General features: G+C 51.5%; 2 protein-coding genes across 3 annotated transcripts in view; one reads left to right on the plus strand and one right to left on the minus strand.

Moving 5' to 3' along the window:
* POLR2B (RNA polymerase II subunit B) overlaps window positions 1–8,624 on the plus strand; it is a 31,801-nt gene extending 23,177 nt beyond the window's left edge. For both annotated transcript variants that reach the window (XR_013958872.1, XR_013958873.1), the window contains 2 exons: window positions 1,609–1,707; window positions 7,045–8,624. The gene's annotated coding sequence lies outside the window, so the exon portion shown is untranslated. The remainder of the gene's footprint in view (window positions 1–1,608; window positions 1,708–7,044) is intronic.
* On the minus strand, window positions 95–17,016 carry IGFBP7 (insulin like growth factor binding protein 7; the record flags this gene model as incomplete). The annotated part of the gene is made up of 5 exons (XM_080635235.1): window positions 95–114; window positions 1,558–1,684; window positions 2,389–2,505; window positions 4,044–4,153; window positions 16,527–17,016. 5 exons carry the CDS (start codon window positions 17,014–17,016, stop codon window positions 95–97), a joined length of 864 nt encoding a protein of 287 aa, XP_080491361.1.
* Between the last annotated feature and the right edge of the window lie 3,261 nt (window positions 17,017–20,277).

Below are 20,277 nucleotides of genomic sequence, written 5' to 3' on the forward strand. Positions count from 1 at the left end.
GGCTTAAGAGGATGATTAGTGAGCTAGAAAAAGCCAGAGGGTACAGTTTTCCATAATACTAACTTAAAACTGTGCGTAAGTGAAAGTCCTCACATCACAGCTCTGCACCATCATCTGTGGAAAAACAAAAACACATTATGCTCTGCACTGTTCCAAGGGTGATAGCACAACTTGGGCAGTAGCAGTGTCTTCCTGCCCGCCTCCCTCCCTCCCTTCCTCTCTTCCTCCCTCCCTACTGCAGGGCCACAGCAGCAGGGGGATGGTAAGAGATGGCATTTTTCTGTGCTGAGATCACCTGGACATTGGACACAGACTCCCTAGCTGCAGTGTGTCGCTTTGGAGTCTGAGGGTTTGTTCCATTAACATTATCAATTTCCTTTAATTATGGACTGCCAGCTTATTGCTTAGCTACGGCATGCTTGCTTGAGAGCTTTTGTACAGCTGAAAAGAAACAGCTGTAACACAGTGTGCATGTAAGAAATAAACCATGAGGCAATACATGCAGTAGTACAACCTCGCAGTAGAGTTGCCGTGAGGGGGGAGTGAACATCATCTGTTCTAGGGTATAAGTGTGCTCCTCATGGCACAACTCAGTAAAACTCAGTTTCATTCACATCTATAAATAAGATGTTTGAAAAGGGATTGCAGACTAGCTAAAAACCTTTAGGAAGTTCCTGTGCTTAAGTAATCTTGTGATTCATTTTATGTTCTTATTTCAATGCCAGGTGCTGTTAATGTTCTCCTAAAGGAAATGTTTCATCTATTCAGGGATATAAGGATATAGAAAATCAAGACTATACAGTTTGGACAAAGCTACTGGGATTAAAATTAAGGACTATGTCCAGAAGTGGATTTAGGCAGCAGTGTTCTGTAGCTGGATGCTTTGTTCCCAGTGCCTCTGCCTCTGGCATGGTTACAGTTGCTATGCCAGCTCAGGATTTATTCTGAAGCACATGTGGCTGTGGTACTAAGCCATTCTCTTTGTGCACCTGGAATGAGGGTTGTTGGTTTGCCATCAGCTTTGCATGCAGCCTGGCAAAGAGGACCTGGGTTTGAAATATGGCTGAGGGCTGGAGGGTAAAAGCTTCAGGTCTTGCCTAAAGGCCTGCTGCAGCCTATCTGTCCCATCGCTGATGTGACACTCCAGCATGCACAGAGAATGGCAGGGACTGGAATGTTTCCAGGCTGAGGAAGAATAAGGAGGTACAGGGACCTGGGAGGAATTTAAGTGCTTGAAGTTCCCGTCTCCCTTGGGACTGGTTGTGACAATACTGCTCCCAGGAGAGATGGGCAGGACAATACAAACTTAGGGCTGCAAAACCACTGAAAGTTGCTTTCTAAACCCACCTCCCCCCAAAAAAAAACCAGAAAGCGGATTTAATTTGGTATCTTAATATCCGGTACTTTGCAGCACTTGGGGATTACTGAACAAATCCCTTGAGAGCTCTGTCAGCTGACATTTGCTGGGAATGTTCTGAACAGAGGTGGTCCTTCTGTACCAAATAACTGAGTAAACTGAGGGGAAAGAGCTGAAGAGTATCCAACCATATTACCTACCTTTGGTCAGAGCTATTTCATGCAGAGTTTCCACAACGTGGATTTTTGCAGAAGCTGTTGCCTCTCCTTTGGCATTTGATGCATGGCACTCATATTCTCCAGCATCTTCTTTGCTCAGAGGAGATATCTAGAGAAAGAAGCATCCCCCCAGTAAGTATCCTGTGCACAGGTAAACATGCTTCTGTTTTAAGGTATCTACTGTGTGAAGTACAGTTAACCCTTAGGGACCGCGCTGACAACACGCTTTCTTCTGTCTGCTCTAAACAACCTGGTTCAGATTGTGGTGGCTTGTCTCCACCTCCCTTCCCTTGTTTCCACCTCTGCTTTTGCAAATGGTGTGGGAACGAGCACCCTGACCTGTGCTCCCCTGCTTCTGGGGGCCATCATACCAGTTCCTTACTGGGATGCACAGCAGCTCCCCCTGATGTGTGGCAGTTGCTGGTTAGCCTGCAGGTACTCCTGTAGCCCAGGTCTATTGAGTGAGAGCTGACAGCTTCTGTGCTGTGCTACTCTCAGGCAAGTGCTTCCTTGCATCTGTACCAATTTCTCCCTAGACATGGTGTGAGGGTCTCCTTCCCATAATGGCAGCAGAAGAGTAATGACATATGGAAAGGAGATCCTTTCCTTAAGCCTAGCTTTCTCCGATCATAGAATGCACGCTTCTGCTGTGTGCGATGGAGGTGGAAAACTGCAATGGGTGAGACACAGGTTATCTTCCTTTAGATGTCCTGCGTGTTGCCATGTGACTTCTGTGCTGTTCTCTGTGCGTGGGCTGTTTGCAACCTGCATTTGTGCTGTTTGTGCTGCTCTGTGCACACACAAGGTACTTACAAGCACCCAGCCAGTCACTTCGTGTTTCTCGGGGCCGCCTCGGGTCTGGATAGCCAAGTTCTCCCGGTCCCCAGGCAGAAGCTCCATTCTCTGGACACCATACTGACCCCGAATTATCTAAACAGAAGGGCAGAGAAGGTGAAGAGTTTTGGGGCTCATTTATACTAGAACTGTTAGGACCACACCTGCATACAGAAAAGATCAGCACTACTTTTACTTGAATGTGTTTTGCACAGTACCACACGCAAGTGGTAGGTGCCAGTTTCTTCTAGTGCCAGCATTTCACCTTCTCGTCTGTGTACTAAAACCTCACTACCCCAATGCTTCAGTGTCTACACTGAGGCTGCATTCCCCCTGCCTCAATAGGAACAAGTAAAGCAGCACAGCTTTCTGGGGTGTGCAGACGTGCCCTGTACCAACTTGGTCTCACGGAACTTGGGTGCGTGCTCCCAAGGGAGTGTTTAGCCCATCAAATGATGTCTGTGCTGAACAAGGAGGATTTGGCTGCCGGCAGCAGACTGGAGCCAGCTACCTTCCGGCTTGGGACTGTGGGTGGGGACAGCAGGAGCTGACTGTGGTCCTTATTTGGAGAGACTCCTGATGATCAGGCTTTTTAGAGTGGCAGTAGCAGAGAACGGAGTGTCTGCATGTTGCTCCTAGAATGGGCTCTCCCTGCATGAGAGTTAGATGATAGGGAAGAGGATAGATGCTCTCCCTGCATCTATCCTCTTCCCAACAGGCCAGCAACAGCCCTGCAGTTTTCTGCTGCAGCAAACCAGGCAGTCCCTTGTGGTGGGCACAGTATCCGTGAGAGAGCAGCAGTGCAGTCGTTCCCCAGCACTCTGAGCCCAGAGCAGAGCGTGGGATAAGTGGTGCTCAGCCCTTGTTATCACCAGGTCAAGCAGTCTGTCAGCCATGAGGAAGAGGCACGAAAAGCAGATCAGCACTGAGAGTCAGTGTAAACAAGGCATCTGCTTGTATATAAGCAGAAAATGCTGCTTGAGACAATATGCCTACATTGTATGCTCACGCAAGAGTCTGCTCTGGGAGCACTATAAATAAAGCCTGCTGTTTCAGAACAGAGTAATATTTGGGCCGTATTCTCAAACTAGTATTGCTTCATCTTAAAGACCCAACCCAGATCTCCATAAACCTGTGGCATTTGAAGAGGCCACAGGGGCTATGCTGTGCCTCTCAGCCTCATGTCTGGGATCCTCTTTGCCTAGTGCTGGCCCTGCTCTAAGCCAGACATTACCAACACTGCCAAAACCAGCATGCAGCCAGCTAAGGGAGAGGACTGCCCCATGTGGATCCTACTCCTGATGTGAGCGACCTGTGTCCAGACACCCCGGAGTCGCTGCCGTCAGCAGGGTGATGGCAGGTCAAGGAACATTCCTGGCGTGCTCAGAATAACAGGCGCTACCAAGACAAGCACAAGTCCTGCTCTGCCTCGGGATCAGATAGAGTTTAGAGAAAGCAGTGACTAAAGGTTAAGCAAAGCCAGATGTTTGGGGGTGGATAGAACTGCACATGTGGGAGAACTCATCAAAGATGAGTGTTTCCAGGGAGGAATCTGCTATGGCCTTTATGCTTACCAGGCAGTTTCAGCTGCCTCAGGTTTGCAATGCTCTAAGAGCTCCTAGCAGGGCCCTTACCTTGTTCCAGATGAGGACAGGGGTTGGGATGCCAATAACCTCACAGCTCAGGTAGATCTGTGCTCCTGTCACATTCCAGATGTCCTTAGGAGGGGTCACTATGGAGGGTCCTGCAAAAAGGGAGAAATGCTTTTAAGCACCATGTGACCACAAGCATGTCTCCTTGCTAGCCTTTTAAGTGGGACCAATCACTTCTGATGGGTTTTGGGGAAGCCGGATGGGTTCCCACTCACTCTTTTGGGTCACCTGGCCAGCTTTGCAGCATCTTTTTTCCCAGCATGATTTCAATCTGTAGCAAAGCCTATGGCAGCTGGCTAGCAGAATTCAGCATTGTGCTGCTCCTGTTCTACTTGGGTGCAGTGCTCAGCCAAAGGAGGCTGGCTGGAGGGTGGCAGAGCTCTCTCCCTGGGAGGGAGCTGGGAAGGGATCAGGTGAATGCAAAGCTCCACTTCTCCCCAGAGAGCTCCAAACCCTGGTTAAACAGTGAGTTGCTTCCAAGATCAGATGGGAACAGAGCTGTTTTGCAGATCAGTTTGAAGATGTTTACCCCTCAGGCTGGGAAGTGCTGGAGACATATACCAGGAAGGGAAGAATGGCCTTTTCTGTTCAATCCCTCTTCAGTGGGGCTGTTTTGCAAAATCCAGCTATTAATTCCCCACAATAGGAAGTGCAGACCAAAGGAGCACATAGTGTTTATTTCCACTTATTGATAGCTTGAAGAATACAGCAGCTTTTCCCCTTTGCTCCAAAGATGCAGGGAGTAAGCAGAAGCTGAAGCTCCCATTAAGCTCCACGAGGAGAAGGCATTTCCTACAAGTACTCTGGGGCCACCCCAACTGAAGCCCCTGGATATGCTGGCTCAGAGACCATGGCTCATTCCCAGCCTTGTAAAAAAAAGAGCAGATTGGGGTCCTGATGCTCCTTCTGGGGTCCTGAACATGCACTGATCTCAGCCCCACATGTTTGCCCTGCCCTGCAGCCTTCTTGGCAAGCAGCAGGGAGCAGGTTTCAGGTGCATCCCACTGCACCAACACCTTCCAGCAGAGAGCTGGGCAGCTTTTTGTCTTGGCATCTAGGGGCAGATCCACACTGGTATCACCAGCCAGAGGGTATCAGCCATCCCTCTGTCTTATTTCAACGGATGCTGAAGTGGCTCCCCACTCCTGAGCAGCTGGTGTGATTCCAGACAAGTGTCTCAGCTGAGAACAGGTTTTAGGAAGGGTTTCATTCCATCGCTTACCCTGTTGCTGGTTGTGCTGCTGCAGGCATGGATTTCTGCATACTGGCCAAGAGAGGGACGTGTTGGAGACACAGCACCCTTTCCCCTATGGAAGGGCACTGATAGCCCAGAGCAGATCCGTACCTTCAGACCATGTCCAGCTCTGCACTCTCAGCAACACCCTGCTGGAGGCTGTTGCCCTGAGTACAATCATAGCGTAGCACAATGGGGTGATCATGGGGCTAACACAGGGACCTGAGCATGTGCCTGGGCCCTGCGCAGTAGCAGGGCTGTGTGTTGCCATCCCCATGACATGATGGGGCCACCTGAGTTCACACACCCTGCTCCCCTTCCCCAGCACGGCCGTTTCCTGTTCTTTCTCTGGTGTTCCAAGAACAATAGGGACAACAGGGCAGCTCCTGAGACCCAGTGTCCCCAGGCAGCTTAGCTCACACCATGCTCTGCAAGAGCTGCCAGCACATGGGCACCCAGCATAGCCTAGTGCTGCTGCTGCCTTCTGCTCCAGCCATGCAGAACCCCCCACATGCAAGGTGCCCTTCCTGGGGCAGAGCTTGAGGCCTGTCCCTGAGAGACAAGGCTATGTTTGGCCCTGTATGACACTGTCCTATTTATGACCAGTTGCTGGGGTTCTCCATGAGGCAGGAGAAATGCAGCAGACCCCATATGACCACCATGTTCCACCAAAGAAATGGAGAGATCCTGATTCTTACATAAAAAGCCAGATGGATTTTAAGGCACTCTTATGCTCTCCTGGGATCTGGCTCAATTCTTTCCTGGTTGATAACTGGGAGCATTCAACACACCACTAAATCCACTACCTGCAGTGTCTCAGCCTTGGCTGCCACTGAGTTTCCCCCTGGGTCAAGGGCCGGGACTTCCCCTGCCCATGGATATTCACTCACCCTGCCAGGAGCAGATCACAGCAGGATTTTCCTACAGCAACTGCTGGCAGAGAAAAAGACAGAGGGAATTTCTGCCCACCTCCTGGTCGAGGAGAAGCTGTTCATCTCTCCTAGCAAGGGGAATTGCCTGCACAGCTTCACAGCTGGCTCTGCACAGCAGCCACAGCACAGCCAGAGCCTGGACATAGGTGAGGCAGCCCCGAGCTCAAGCTCAGGAATCATAGAATCACAGAATAGTTAGGGTTGGAAAGGACCTTAAGATCATCTAGTTCCAACCCCCCTGCCATGGGCAGGGACACCTCACACTAAACCATGTCACCCAAGGCCTCATCCAACCTGGCCTTTAACACCACCAGGGATGGAGCATTCACAACCTCCCTGGGCAACCCATTCCAGTGCCTCACCACCCTCTCAGTAAAGAACTTCTTCCTTATGTCCAATCTAAACTTCCCCTGTTCAAGTTTAAACCCATTCCCCCAGGAAGTACATCCTCATCTAACCAAGAGAAACGTGAGACTCTGCCTTTGGCTGCAAAATGAACTGGGAGCATTCACAGGCCTGTGCCTCTATCCGGCATGGCCCTGAGGTCAGGAAAGAATGCACATCCCAAGAGATGCAGCAGTGTCATGGGAAGAGTCAGTGCTGTCTCTTGAGATATTTGACTTGAATCCAGACAGCCAAAACTCTAGAGCTGGGCTTCTTCCTCCACTAAAAACAAATGAGAAAGGCCAAGAAGTCAGCAGATAGAGGGTCAAATCACGACATGCAGCAGCTGGGCTCCCACCACAGTGAGCTGACACCCAGGTACATGGCACCTGAGTACTGTCTTAGTTGGTCCCACTCACGCTCTCTCCCACAGCCCCCTGAAGCAGCCAGAGATGGACAAGAGGCATGGCAACCTGCCACAAGAGGAGCAGCAGGGGATGTCTGAGCCTTGCAGAGACTTCAGAGGATGTGAGGACATTCCCTCCTGCAAGTCACCCCTCTTGCTCCCAGGGTCTTTGTGAAGGAAGCAAGGCCACCATGCACTCAGCAGGGCTGGAACCAAGCCCACTCTGTGCAGAGCAGATGACGTGATTCCTGCCAGCAAGGAGCCAACTGGCCCTCATCCTACATCCTGCATCTTAGAGGCCTTGCTGCTCTGTTTGCTGCACTGCCCACAAAGGGGAATCTTTCTCCGTGTGCTTCCTTCAGGATGGGGACTCATGGGTTGCACCTGCTAATGATAATGGTCACCACCACCAATGTGGCTGCGTGGTCTCTGGGTCCCTCCTGAGCCAGGAGCACTGTGGATGGATAGGATCCGTGGATGTACAGAATGCTCCCTGCCAGCACTTACCCTAATGCTCAGGAGCTCCTTAACCAAGAGGACAGTCACAGACTGCTGATGGAGATCAGCTGCTGTCTGCAGGCACTTCAAGCATTTCCTTCCCTCTCTGCCCATTGTTTGTAAGACAAATAGCTGTCCCTGGCCTGGGAAGGGGTTTATTTACAGAGCCAACAAGCTTATTCACCCCAGGAGAGGTGAAATGAGCCTGAAAAGCACAGGCTGTGCTGCTTCTGCGGATCACAGGGAGCTGACATCCTGCATTATGTCAAAAGCAGCAGCTGGAAAGAACTTCCCATTGCTGTTATGTGGTTACACGACAAAGCCTGTGACTTCCTGGATGAGGCTATCATTTGGCATCTGTTCCCAACACCCCTCCTTCACCAGGCACCTCCTCTCTGCTCATCCACAGCAGACAGAGATACGGCATCTCCTAGCCCACCCTCACTGGTACCTGGATGTTCTATCACAGCTCAGGGTTAGCTGGTCCTCGCCGACCTTACCTTGGTGTACGCACACACACAGGTTAATCACACCCCAGCAAGCAGAGCAGTAACTTTTGTGATAATATCAAGGGGGCTACAGGTACGTCATTAAAGGCAAAAATAAGCTTAATATTAAGCACCATGGGGTACGCTCTGGCACGGGAAGTCCTGACCATGAATATACAAAGCTGTGTACCACATGCTGAAGCTTGCACGGGCAACAGCTTGGTTCCCAGCCAGCCCTCCTAAGCACTGCATTGCTCAGCCACTTGTGAACACTCCCCACAAAACAGCAAATCAAAGTCAAAGGCAGACATTGTTCACCCTCACAAGCTCTTGCAAGTCTGAAAATAGACCCACTCCAGTCTCCAAAGTTTCTGGGAAAGTATTTTCCCTTCAAAATTACTTTATATGGATAAAGGGAAACCTGTAAGCAGCATAGAGTCATAGAATCATAGAATAGTCAGGGTTGGAAAGGACCTTAAGGTCATCCAGTTCCAACCCCCCTGCCATGGGCAGGGACACCTCACACTAAACCATTTCACCCAAGGCCTCATCCAACCTGGCCTTGAACACCGCCAGGGATGGAGCATTCACAACTTCCTTGGGCAACCCATTCCAGTGCCTCACCACCCTAACAGTAAAGAACTTCTTCCTTATATCCAATCTAAACTTCCCCTGTGTAAGTTTTAACCCGTTACCCCTTATCCTATCACTCCAGTCCCTAATGAACAATCCATCCCTAACATCCCTATAGCCCCCCTTCAGATACTAGAAGGCTGCTATGAGGTCTCCACGCAGCCTTCTCTTCTCCAGGCTGAACAGCCCCAACTTTCTCAGCCTGTCTCCATACGGGAGGTGCTCCAGTCCCCTGATCATCCTCGTGGCCCTCCTCTGGACTTGTTCCAACAGTTCCATGTCCTTTTGATGCTGAGGACACCAGAACTGCACACAATACTCCAAGTGAGATCTCACAAGAGCAGAGTAGAGGGGCAGGATCACCTCCTTCGACCTGCTGGTCACACTCCTCTTGATGCAGCCCAGGATACAGTTGGCTTTCTGGGCTGTGAGCGCACACTGAAGCCGGCTCATGTTCATTTTTTCATTGACCAACAGCCCCAAGTCCTTCTCTGCAGAGCTGCTCTGAATCTCTTCTCTGCCCAACCTGTAGCTGTGCCTGGGATTGCTCCGACCCAGGTGTAGGATCTTAACACTATGGAGTTAGCTACAGAAGTAAGCTCTGTGACATCCAGAGCCACCATCTTCCCTCTTCTCTTTGTATGCCCTTGGCTCAGTTTCACTAGATCCCCTGTCAGTATGGCACGAGGATGACCACGAGCTAAAGCCCAGAAAGAATACGAAAAGCTTGCGATGGGAGACATGGAAACAAGGTATGGCAGCGTTTATGCATGGAAAAGCAAAGAGGGCTTTCAAAATTCTGACCTGATTAGACATGTTACGTGGTAATCTCCTATTTAGTATGAACCTGAATAAGATCAGCCCAACAAAGGATTTTTCTGAATACAACATGCCTTTCCAGACAGAAAAACCAAACATAGGGAGGAATTTGCTGATCTGCAATCATTCCTTCCTAGTGATTTTGGATATGCTATGATGATTGAGGATGAAGACACAGGTGAAATACGGGATCTTCTTGGGCAGTGGAGGGGCTTGCATAGTCTCTGGCATACTGCTGCTCTCCCAGAGGCCCTGCGCTGCTAAGTAATATATTAAACAGCCTCCCTAATGAGATTTTAGCACAGTAACCATAAAAACTCAAGCTCCAATGAACCAAAACCGTTTCAAACAACTAAATGCCTTCAAAGGAAGAATTTGTGGCTTTCCTACAACAGTGGAAAATCCCAAAGTTACAGATGAATTTTTAAACATACCAGCTTAGAGCTTCAGCCCTACAACCTCTGTCTCAACATTCCAATGCACCGTGTGCTGGGAAAGCTGGGAGCACACTAAAAGGTATCGTATCCCCACACCACTCTCCATCTGAAAGGACCCTGTGGTACACAACAAAAGGTGCAACCCCACCATGTATCAGTGCAGCTCCGCTCTGCCATGGACTCCCTGAATGCAGCACAAAAATGCTGGCAAGATCCACCTGCAAATGCAACACTTTGCAGTGGGAAGAAGTGGATAGCAGGGTACTGCTGCAAAAACCCCTACTCCCAGCTGATCCAGAAACCCAAAACAGCTTCCCAGGAGAATTCGGGAATTCAGTTCACTTATAGCCACAGATGACTTAGCAAAAACTTGTCTAAATCTCTCTTTCCCCAAGAAAGAAGAAAGCACTCATAAAACGTGGATATCCTTAAAGTACAGGAAAGGAAGAATGGGATGAAAGAACTAGCACAACCTTAGCCACTTGCTAACTAAAAAGCACAGTCCAGAAGAGTTTCTTGCAAAATGCGATCAGATGGGAACTATGCTCTCTGGTATCTAAAAGAGTTGGGAGCATTTGAATTTAAGGCAGTTGTATCAGGAGAAGATGAGTCAATGTCAGTGATAACAGCAGTCTGCCATCCCCCAGAAGGTTTTCCTCTAAACCCCTGTTTCTGCTTTATTCTGGCAGTGGATTAAAAAACCCCAAACAAACCACCCTCAGACTAAAATATTTCTGGCAAAGCCTGAGACAACAGATGTGATTTATGCTTCTTGACTTAAAATTGTCCTGTGGGAACTTGATATCCTTTGCAGCACAGACGTAGCTTTATGGGACACCGAGGCATCAGCAAAGCAAAATCACTGCTGGGGCAAAGTGGCAGGAATTTGGGTAGTGTACTTGCCCCTGGGGCTGTCAGTCCCCACAAGAGGCTGGCAAGCACCATCTTAAGTCAATCAGGTCATTTTTAAGCCCTGTGGACAGCCAAGAAACAGGGCATCTTCCACCAGGAGAGAATTGAGAGCACAAGAACATGAGAGGCTAGGTCAGACTCTTAATCTCAGCATTGTGGGTTGGAGCCCCATGATGGGCGCCAAAAAGAACTGTCCTGGTTTAAGCCCAGACGGTAACTCAGAACCATGCAGCTGCTTGCTCACTTCCCCGCTTTTTCCTCCTCCCTGCTCTCGAGGATGGGGAGGAGAATGGAAAGAATGTAACTCCCACGGGCTGAGATAAGAACAGTTCTGTAATTAAGGTATAACACAAAACCACTACCGCTGCCACCAATAATAATAATGATAATGGAAATAACAAGGGAAGACAATACAACTGCTCACCACCCACCGACCGATACCCAGCCCAACCAAGCAGTGATCTAACCCTTCCGGGTAACTGCCCCCAGTTTATATAGTGGGCATGACGTGCTGTGGTATGGAATACCCCTTTGGCTAGTTTGGGTCAGGTGTCCTGTCTCTGCTTCCTCCCGGCTTCCCCTGCCCCTCTTTGCAGGCAGAGCATGAGACTGAAAAAAGTCCTTGATCGGACTAAAAATTACTTAGCAATATCTAAAAACATCAGTGTTATCAGCATTGTTCCCAGGCTGAAAGTCAAAAACACAGCGCTGCACCAGCTACTAAGAAGGAGAAAAGGCTGCTACTGCTGAACCCAGGACAAACATAGACAAAGCATTGACTGACAACACCTGGACATCCCAACTCTGCTGGAACAAGTATCAGGGACTTCAAACCATAAGGCCTTCGGGCTGTAATGAGGCAACAATGCAAAGCAGCATTTCCAGCAGTCATGACATGTTCCTTGAAGCAGATATTTGCTGGTAGCTAATGATAAGAGAGACTTGAAGGTATTTCTCCTTTCTTGTGCTGGTTAGGCAACAAGTCCGTGCCTGGTGTTTTTCAGCTCAGAGAGATCATCATGCCAAAATCCCTGCCAGGTTTTTGATGAGGGTTGGTGCTTGGAGGTTGTTTTTCTGCCTGGCTTGAGCTAAGCCACGCAACTGTAATTCTTTATGCCAGCTGGTTTTGCATGCCAGTGGGTACCATGGTCCTCCTGCCCCAGGTCCTAGCTGTCCATAACCAGCCTCAGTGTGTGCACTGATAAATTAATCTCAGTGAAGCCATTAACTCACTAAAAGGCTTTTCTGAACTTCTGTGCACAGCTGGGCGGCATCCCTGACTGTACCTGCCCCACTATCAAGCCTCTGCTATGTGTGCTGGCCTGCCCCGCCTGCGAGAGCTGGCAGCAGCCCCAAGCACAGCTATGCATATTCGTAGGCAGAGAGCAAAGGGCCGACCCATTTAAAGACAATGCTGGAAAGCAGCTGGAAAACTTCACAGCTCCATCTCCTGCCTGGCTTCGGCACCGGGATTAGCTACAAAGAGGCTGCTGGGGTAAAGATGGGATGCAGGCAGTGGCTCTCTGGTAGGGATCCAACCCAGAGCCAGCTGTGAATGCAAGTTTGAGGGCACAGCACAAGCCCAGCCAGGCGGGAGCACCACGGCATCACTGCCTGCTTCCCCAGTGCAAACACAGGCAGCTGACACTGCTGACACAGCACCGACAGCAGGCAGACAGCCTCAAGGAGTCGGGAATCAAGAAGGGTGCCTTTTTCCAGCTGTTCCAAAGGATCCCCACTCCAGGAAGGACTGCCTGGATCCCTGCACCTGCCAAGTGCAGGTATAGCAAGGGTTATTTCAATCCTCTCAAGCTCTTCTCAACTGTGTCTTTCTTGGCCCTCCAGCAGGAAGTTTTGGCTGCAAAGGAAATACCTTTTCTGCATGGCTTCACTATATTTGTACAAAGAACACAGGCATCATATCTGAGAGGTCTGGGAAACAAGCAGCAGAAAAAGACTCTCAAGGACAAGGTCAAGGCGAATTATGCAGGGCCAAGAACTGGCTCCTTCCTTCTGCTATTTAACAACAATGAAGCATCCAAGTTTTTCCCAGTCAGTGAGCAGTATCTCTTAGCAAGCAAAAACTGCTGAGCATTGCACAGAAAACCCTGCAGTAGGCACAGTGATGAATATGTAAAGCTCAACTGGAGATGCATTTGGTCAGCTTTGTCAGATATGGTTTTAATGAACTTTTATCCCATTTGAAATACATCTATGGTGTAAAGATGCATGTCTGAAGGAGTAGCTTGCATCTGAAGCCTTATGCCAGCAAGTGCTTTGTTTCCAGGTGTCTTTACTGATGCCCATACGTTGCTGCCCAAGACAGATCAGTAGGACTGCCCCTCCCAGCAGGTATACCTCCTTCAGGCCCTCTGAATACCTGGTACATATGGGACAGAGAAGGAGACAAGGCACGAGAGAGGGTATGAAATCCAGCCCCAATTAACCAGGTAATAGGAGCCCAAATCTTTAATTGCTTCTGGCCAAGCCCTGTCTCAAGCATGTATTTCAAGGCAGAAGAAGAGGTGGTTGTGGTTAAGCCTCATGCCTACCTTGCCTGGGAGGTGAGGTTTGAGCAGACAGTGACAGGAATCAAGAAAGGGATAAACTGGCCGTGTTTGCCTCATTTGCATCTGTCTGTGTCCTGTCTCCTGCCCTGCCACCCCTAGCTTACCATAGCACTAGGGTGGGTGAGGAGGAGCATCTATCAGTAAGCTGTTCCCAGATATGTTCCCTTCTTCTGCTGGATACCCATCTCCAGCTGCCGCCCTTCCTGCTGACGACAGCAAAGGCCAACAGACAGACACAGCTCTGCATTTCCTTTCCTGAGGACCAGCTTTCAAATAGGATATGCGAAACGAGCCTTCCCTCTTCAGCTCCACTTGAAAAACACAAAAACACAGTTAGGACCCACTGCTGGAAACACGGTTTTTATGGATCTCTTCTCAGACTTGAGAGGCTGCTTGCTCTTGGACCCAAAAGGATAGTCCTGCAAGTGCATGCAGATCCCTCAGAGCCTGTCTGCCATAAGCAAGAAGTCCCAGTCCCCTGTCCCCCAAGGACTTCTTTCTGTGTAAAAGCTGTCACACAAATGATCTTGCCTGTTTGTGGTCTCCCTGTGCCGGATCCCACTCTAAACAGTGCCTTGAGACCACATTCAATTGTGGCTGGAAACAGCAAAAGCCAGAACTTCCACTCTTTGACTCCCACTGGCATCTAGGTTCTTTTATAGACGCAGAAGAGTGCTGTCTCCTATCTGGAGAGACACTATCTGGAGAGATACTCCCCCCTGCGGGGCTGATGCGATGGGTATTCTCTCCAGCCATTGTTTCAAAATGCATGTGGAGATTACAACCTCCCTCCCCTCCCCACCCAACAGTCCTCACTGCCAGGAGGCCCTGAGGGCTACACAAATACTTCCAGATGTCTACACGTGTGTGGGCTGAGTCCCTGCCTCAACTGCAAGCCATGGAGCGATGCGTATCACCAGGAGGTCCATGGCACCAGGAAGGTTCACTCAGCCGAGGGAAGCTGAGTCAGTTCCGACACTGCTGCTGACGTCCCTGCTGCTCCCTTCCCGGAGATGCTGGGTCAGAGCAGTCCCAGCAACAGGAGCCGAAAGAAGAGCTGACTGACAGATGAGGGAGCTTTCTGCCAGTGGCTTGGCACCACATGCTCAGCAATGCTCAGGCAACAGCCTGCAAAGGAGTATTGCTGCACATCTTCACCCCAAAGGGACCTTCTCCAAGGAAGGGACACAGTTTGTGCAGGGAGTGGCTGTCTCACTCTGTGACCCTCTTCAGAGCAGCTGCTGCTGTGATGACCAGAGGATGGAGAAAGTCTCAGGTGAGCTGTTTGAGGCTGGTTGGTTGGTGGTCTCCTACCATCCTGCCTGGCGGCTCGCGTTTGCATTGACCACATCAAACTCTGTCTCCTCAGCCTGGGGCAAGGCCCCACCAGGCCAAGCCAGCACATAGCCCGGGGCAGACACAGGCAAGTGCAGCCAAGGGCTGGGGCAGTAGCTTACAATATGGGTATCAATATACCTCTTTTGCCACAAGATCCCAGGTGGCTTTGAGTGAGACAAGTGAGAACACAGTCCTCTTCTCAACTACATGTCTGACACGTGACCTTAAGCATCCCTCAGACACATCTGCTTACTTGGGCTGGCTGGCAGGGGCACCACACCAAAACCAGCAAGATGCCACCCTGCTACCCAAGCAGCACACATTTTTACGGCTGCTGTGACCAGCTCCTGGGTCAACTGGGCAGGAAAGACTCCTTCCAAATGCTAGCCGGAGGTCTGGAGAGAGGCTGCTCTGGTTTCATCCCACAGCAGCCTGAGAACTGAAGCTCCTTCCCTCCAGGTGTTAACACTGTACCACAATGGTCCTGACTAATATATAAGCCTAATGTTGCACAAGGTTTGTGAAAACCCATGCAAGGCATTTAATGGGCAACATCATAGAATAACAGAATCACAGAATCAACTTGGTTGGAAAAGACCTTTAAGATCAAGTCCAACCATTACCCCAGGACGGCCAAGACCACCACTAAACCGTATCACTGAGGGTCTCATCTGCATAGTCTGCGAACACTCACAGGGACGGTGACTCCACCACTCCCCTGGGCAGCCTGTTCCAATGCCTGAGCGCCCTCTCTGTGAAGAAATTTTTCCTAAACCTCCCTGGCACAATTTGACCTCTTCTCCTGTCACTTGTTTCTTGGGAGAGGAGACCAACCCCCACCTCACTACAACCTCCTGTCAGATAGCTGTAGAGAGCGATAAGGTCCCCACTGGGCCTTGCCTTCTTCAGGCTGAACACCCTCATCATCGGACTTACAATCAAAGTGCACAGCCCAATCTTTACCCAGCCTTTCATACTTTCCTTGGGAGTCTCAGAAACATTTTTTTCAATACATATTTAGCCTCAGTTATGGGAAGATAGAGAAGCAGGAGGCTGTGACCCTACACATACTGTGTTTATGGAAACAGTCCTTCATCAAAACAGCATTGGCGCTGCAATAATAATGTCCTTGAGACGTTTGGTAAGCAGCTTGTGTTTCATGTCCCATCCTCCTTCCCTTCTTCCCTACCAGCCACTCTCAGAAGCCAGGATTTCTAGTAAACGCTCTGTAGCAGAACAATTTCATCCTTGAGCACCATCCCTAAGCAAAAGCTTGGCAAGAATCAAGATCCTGTTGGAAATGCTGCAAGTGCAAACAGCCATGTGCAGCTTACAGGGAAGTCACTGCTTGCTTCCATTTTGAACCAAAGCAAGCCAGTGAATGTTGGCTCTGCATTTTATGTGGCTTCCACATCCATCTAATCATTCCCTTTTCTCTGGAAGACTGCAAACAGTCTCCTGGATGGCTCAACCCTTTTGTCCCATGTCACAGCATCCCAAATAGCAAGCTGCAGGCAAAGTATGAAAAGGAGTGTAGTTCCAGCACAGCTGGAATCCAAGAGAGAGTGGCAAAGTTTCTCTGCACCTCTGGGGCTGGTCTAAAGCCTCACTCCAAGTTTAGCCAGCAGCACTTCAGCACTCGGGACTCTCAAGTCCATTTAAGGAGGTTCTGAAATCACCGTGACTTTATAGATAAGCATCCCGACGGGACAGAACAGTGCGAGGAGAACTCGGGACCGGCTTTTCCACCGTCAAGTCCGTCAGCACGGACACCTTCCCTCCCTCCCGGCTCCCTTCCCCGCGGCCGCCCGCACCTTGTTCGCAGGCCCCCTTGCTGCGCTGGCTGATGGCAGGCTCGCCGCGGCTCTGGGCGCGCAGGCTGGCGGCGCGGAGCTGGCACCCGCTGCTGTAGGTGATCCCGTCGCTGCCGCACACCGGGTAGCGGCTCTTGCAGAGGCACACGCCGGGCGGGCCGCCGGCGGAGGGGAAGAGGGCTGCCGGCGCCGGGCCGCCCTTGGCTTTGCGGCGCTGGCGGCTCTTCACGCACTCGAGGCCGAGGGCGCAGCGTCCCCCCGCAGAGCCGCCACCGCCGCACGCCTCGCCCTCGCCGCGCCCGCACTGCCAGCAGCAGCCGCAGGCGTCCCGCACCCGGCCCAGCGGGCAGCCCCGCGGCGGCAGCGCCGGGCACTGTGCCGCCTCGCACGGCCCGCAGCCTCCCGCAGCCGCACCCGCCGGGGCCGGCACCGCCAGCAGCAGCAGCAGCGGCAGCAGCGGCGGCAGCAGCAGGAGCGCGGAGGGCGACATGGCGACACGGCACGGCGCCGACAGCCCCCGCAGGCGTGTAAACCGCGGCGGGGAAACCCCTCCCCGGCCCGGCCCCGGCCGTGGTGACGGCCCCCGCCATGGCGGGGGGGCCTCCCCGCATCGCAGACCTCTGCCCCGTCCCGTTCGTGTGGTTCCCCGGCTGCCCCTCAGCCACGGCATCACGCCGGTCCCTCCACCTGTGCTTGTCACCGGCCGTGCTCAGCTCGCTGCCGTAGGTCTGTCAGGTTTCCTTGTAGGTAGTCGGGACAGCGCTGTTGCCCACTGCCTTCCTTCATATTGGCTTGTGGCACCTGCCCCAGGATGGCTCCCGAGGTGTCCCCGAGGAACAAGGAGAAGTTGACACCGGCAGAAACTGAGAACATTCTTCAAGCAGTGCTGGGTGATGATGCTTGAGCCGTCAGGACGGTGACCTGAAAGTGCAACAACCGAAGCATCGTGGTGCTGGCAAATCCCTTGCGTGGTGGGGTGGCACAGAGTGCTTTTTTCTGCCCTTGCACTCATTCCCCCTCTCGGGCCTGGCTGTGCCTGCAGCGCTTCACCTCGAGTGTGTGCAGGATTCACCTCGAGTGTGTGCGGGCTTCACCTCGAGTGTGTGCGAGCTTCACCTCGAGTGGGGCAGTCCAGGCCAAGGCAAGGCTCAGCGTGCACTGCTTTGGCACTCTGGGGCAGAGAAGGATGGAGGTAGTCAGTGTCCGTCACTGTGAAATGGGGGGATGCAGCACTGCCCAGTATGGGTTGCCAGCATCCAAGTCCTACTGAGTGGCCCCTGAGTCACCATGTCCCTGTCTGGGAGAGGCTGCGAGCTCTCCATGAACCCACATCTGCTCTGGATGGATGGATCTGCTCATGCCTGTTCAGCTGCCACCACTGTGGGAATGGGCTTCTGCTGCATGCTTCCTCATCTCTCTCTGCCCACCATGGGACATTCCTCCTGGGGCATCACGGCACCTGCATAAATCCTTGGATTCATTCTTCTCACCCTGGAAGTGTTCCATGCTTTTCTCCTTGGAGAAGGGCTGCCCTCATGAGCAAGCACTATGCCATGCTCTAGGCATTTGACACATGGCGGGGCTTGGTTTGGTTTTTGTCTGGCTAAGTCACTATAGAAGTGATAAAAAGGGGTGAAGTGACTGAAGTAGGGACAGACACATCTGCCAAACCCAGCTCTAGCTACAAAAACCACTTCACACAGTTCACCTCTTTCCTCCGTCTGGTTGCCATGTATCTCCTTCACGGGCCCCCAGATTCCTATTGGTCAGCTGTTGGAAGTCCTGATACCTCCTGGGCCGAGAACCACAGGGTGTTTAGGGAACCTCTAGTAGCTTACCAGGGCAAGCCTTTCTGACACGAAGTCGCTGTCAGCAGTGTGCTTGGCAGGAAGAAAAATGTAGCTCTGAAGGAAAAGACACCAACGCGTTTCCTTTCTTCCCTTTGAATCTCAAATTCTGTGCCAAAGAAGGAGGCGAGTGCCCTTTCCTCTGCTTGGAGCAGTTTTTCCTCCCAAGGAGGTGTTGGTTCTTACTTTGGTGCAGAAGGACCTCTAGTGTCTCTTCCTAACTCTAGCTCGGCGTTTCTTGATCTCCAGACCTTCCTATGAGCTGTGGAAGCAGAGGAGGTCCCTGTAGCGTGTGTAGAGAGGTGGCTGGGCAAGACAAGGCTGGGTTGTTTCTCACTGGGCATATTTAATCAATCACTGTATGCTCCCAGGTTCATCTTGCTTTGCCTCTGTGGCTCCCATACATCATTTTCATTTCACCCCAGGGGCGCCTGTGTGTGTTTTTTGTGCACCACAGGCTGCTCCATTCAAATATATGACACTAAATGCTTCTGGTGTTTCAGTAGTGAATTTTCAGTAACATTTCAGTGAATGCCAGTACAAATCTGTAGATTCATATTGTGCTTCTTGGGATTTGAGTGCTCCACCAAAATCAATGCTTCGCATTCAGCAGCATAAAATTTTCTGAGGTGGATTGAAATCAATTAATCAGTGGAAGCTATTAGGAATACAATGAACATGCTTTTACATTTTGATCCATGTCATCATTCACATGGGTATCCCTTAGTTCACCATCAAGATGGTCTTTGCATGCCGCATTCCAGTGAGAAAGGACAGGAGGCAGGCAGAGCTGGGTAGTCTCTCCTGGGGTTAGGAGGGAGGTTCCAGGACCATTGAAGGCAGGGGAGGATTTAGCAGACAACAGGGGAGGTTATGTGAGAATGGAAGCAGATGGATTTTAGATGCTGATATCATAGAATCATAGAATCATAGAATGGTTGGGTTGGAAAGGACCTTAAGATCATCTAGTTCCAACCCCCCTGCCATGGGCAGGGACACCTCACACTAAACCATGCCACCCAGTGTTCTGTGCAACCTGGCCTTGAACACCGCCAGGGATGAAGCATTTACCACTTCTTTGGGCAAACCATTCCAGTGCCTTATCACCCTCACAGTAAAGAATTTCTTCCTTATATCCAATCTAAACTTCCTCTGTTTAAGTTTAAATCTATTACCCCTGGTCCTATCACTACAGTCCCTAATGAAGAGTCCCTCTCCAGCACCCTTGTAGACCCCTTTCAGATACTGGAAGGCTGCTATGAGGTCTCCAACGCAGCCTTCTCTTCTCCAGGCTGAACAGCCCCAATGTTCTCAGCCGTATATTTCTAACCCGGGCATTTCACCTGCTCCTGCCTTCACCCAGCCGAAGCAGCAGTGCCGGGAGCAGCGGGCTGGGTTCCTGAGCTTACAGAAAGCTATAAAGAGGGACACAGGAGGGTGAATAATGAAGTCAAACGGGTGCCTTTTCCGCACGGAACACACCGGCACCCATCTGCCCGCTTTCGCGTTCCCCCTTTCCCCCCATCTCCAGTCAGCAGAGGGGCGGGAGCTCCGCGGAGCGCGGTCGGAGTTTCCCAGCTCCAGACTTTGAGATGCTGGGGATGGGGGATCGAGCTCCTCCTCCCGCTGCCGCGCACCCGCCAAGTTTCGGTTCCCGTTTCCCCGCCGGGGCGGGGCGTTCCCGGTTTTGAACCGGCGCGGCCCCGGCGCTGCTGAGCGAGCAGGGGATGGCGGCGGGACGGCGGCGACGGCGGCGGGGCGGGCGGCGGGGCCAGGCGAGCGGGCCTCCGCCGAGCACGGGAGGTACCGGCCCGCGGGAGCGGTGGGGAGGCGGTGGGAGCGGTGGGATGTCCCCCGTCGGGAAGTGTCTGAAGGTGTCCCAGGGAGCTGCAGACGGGAGGCTG

Source organism: Psittacula echo (genome assembly GCF_963264785.1).
Source record: "Psittacula echo genome assembly, chromosome: 1".
NCBI lineage: Eukaryota > Metazoa > Chordata > Aves > Psittaciformes > Psittacidae > Psittacula > Psittacula echo.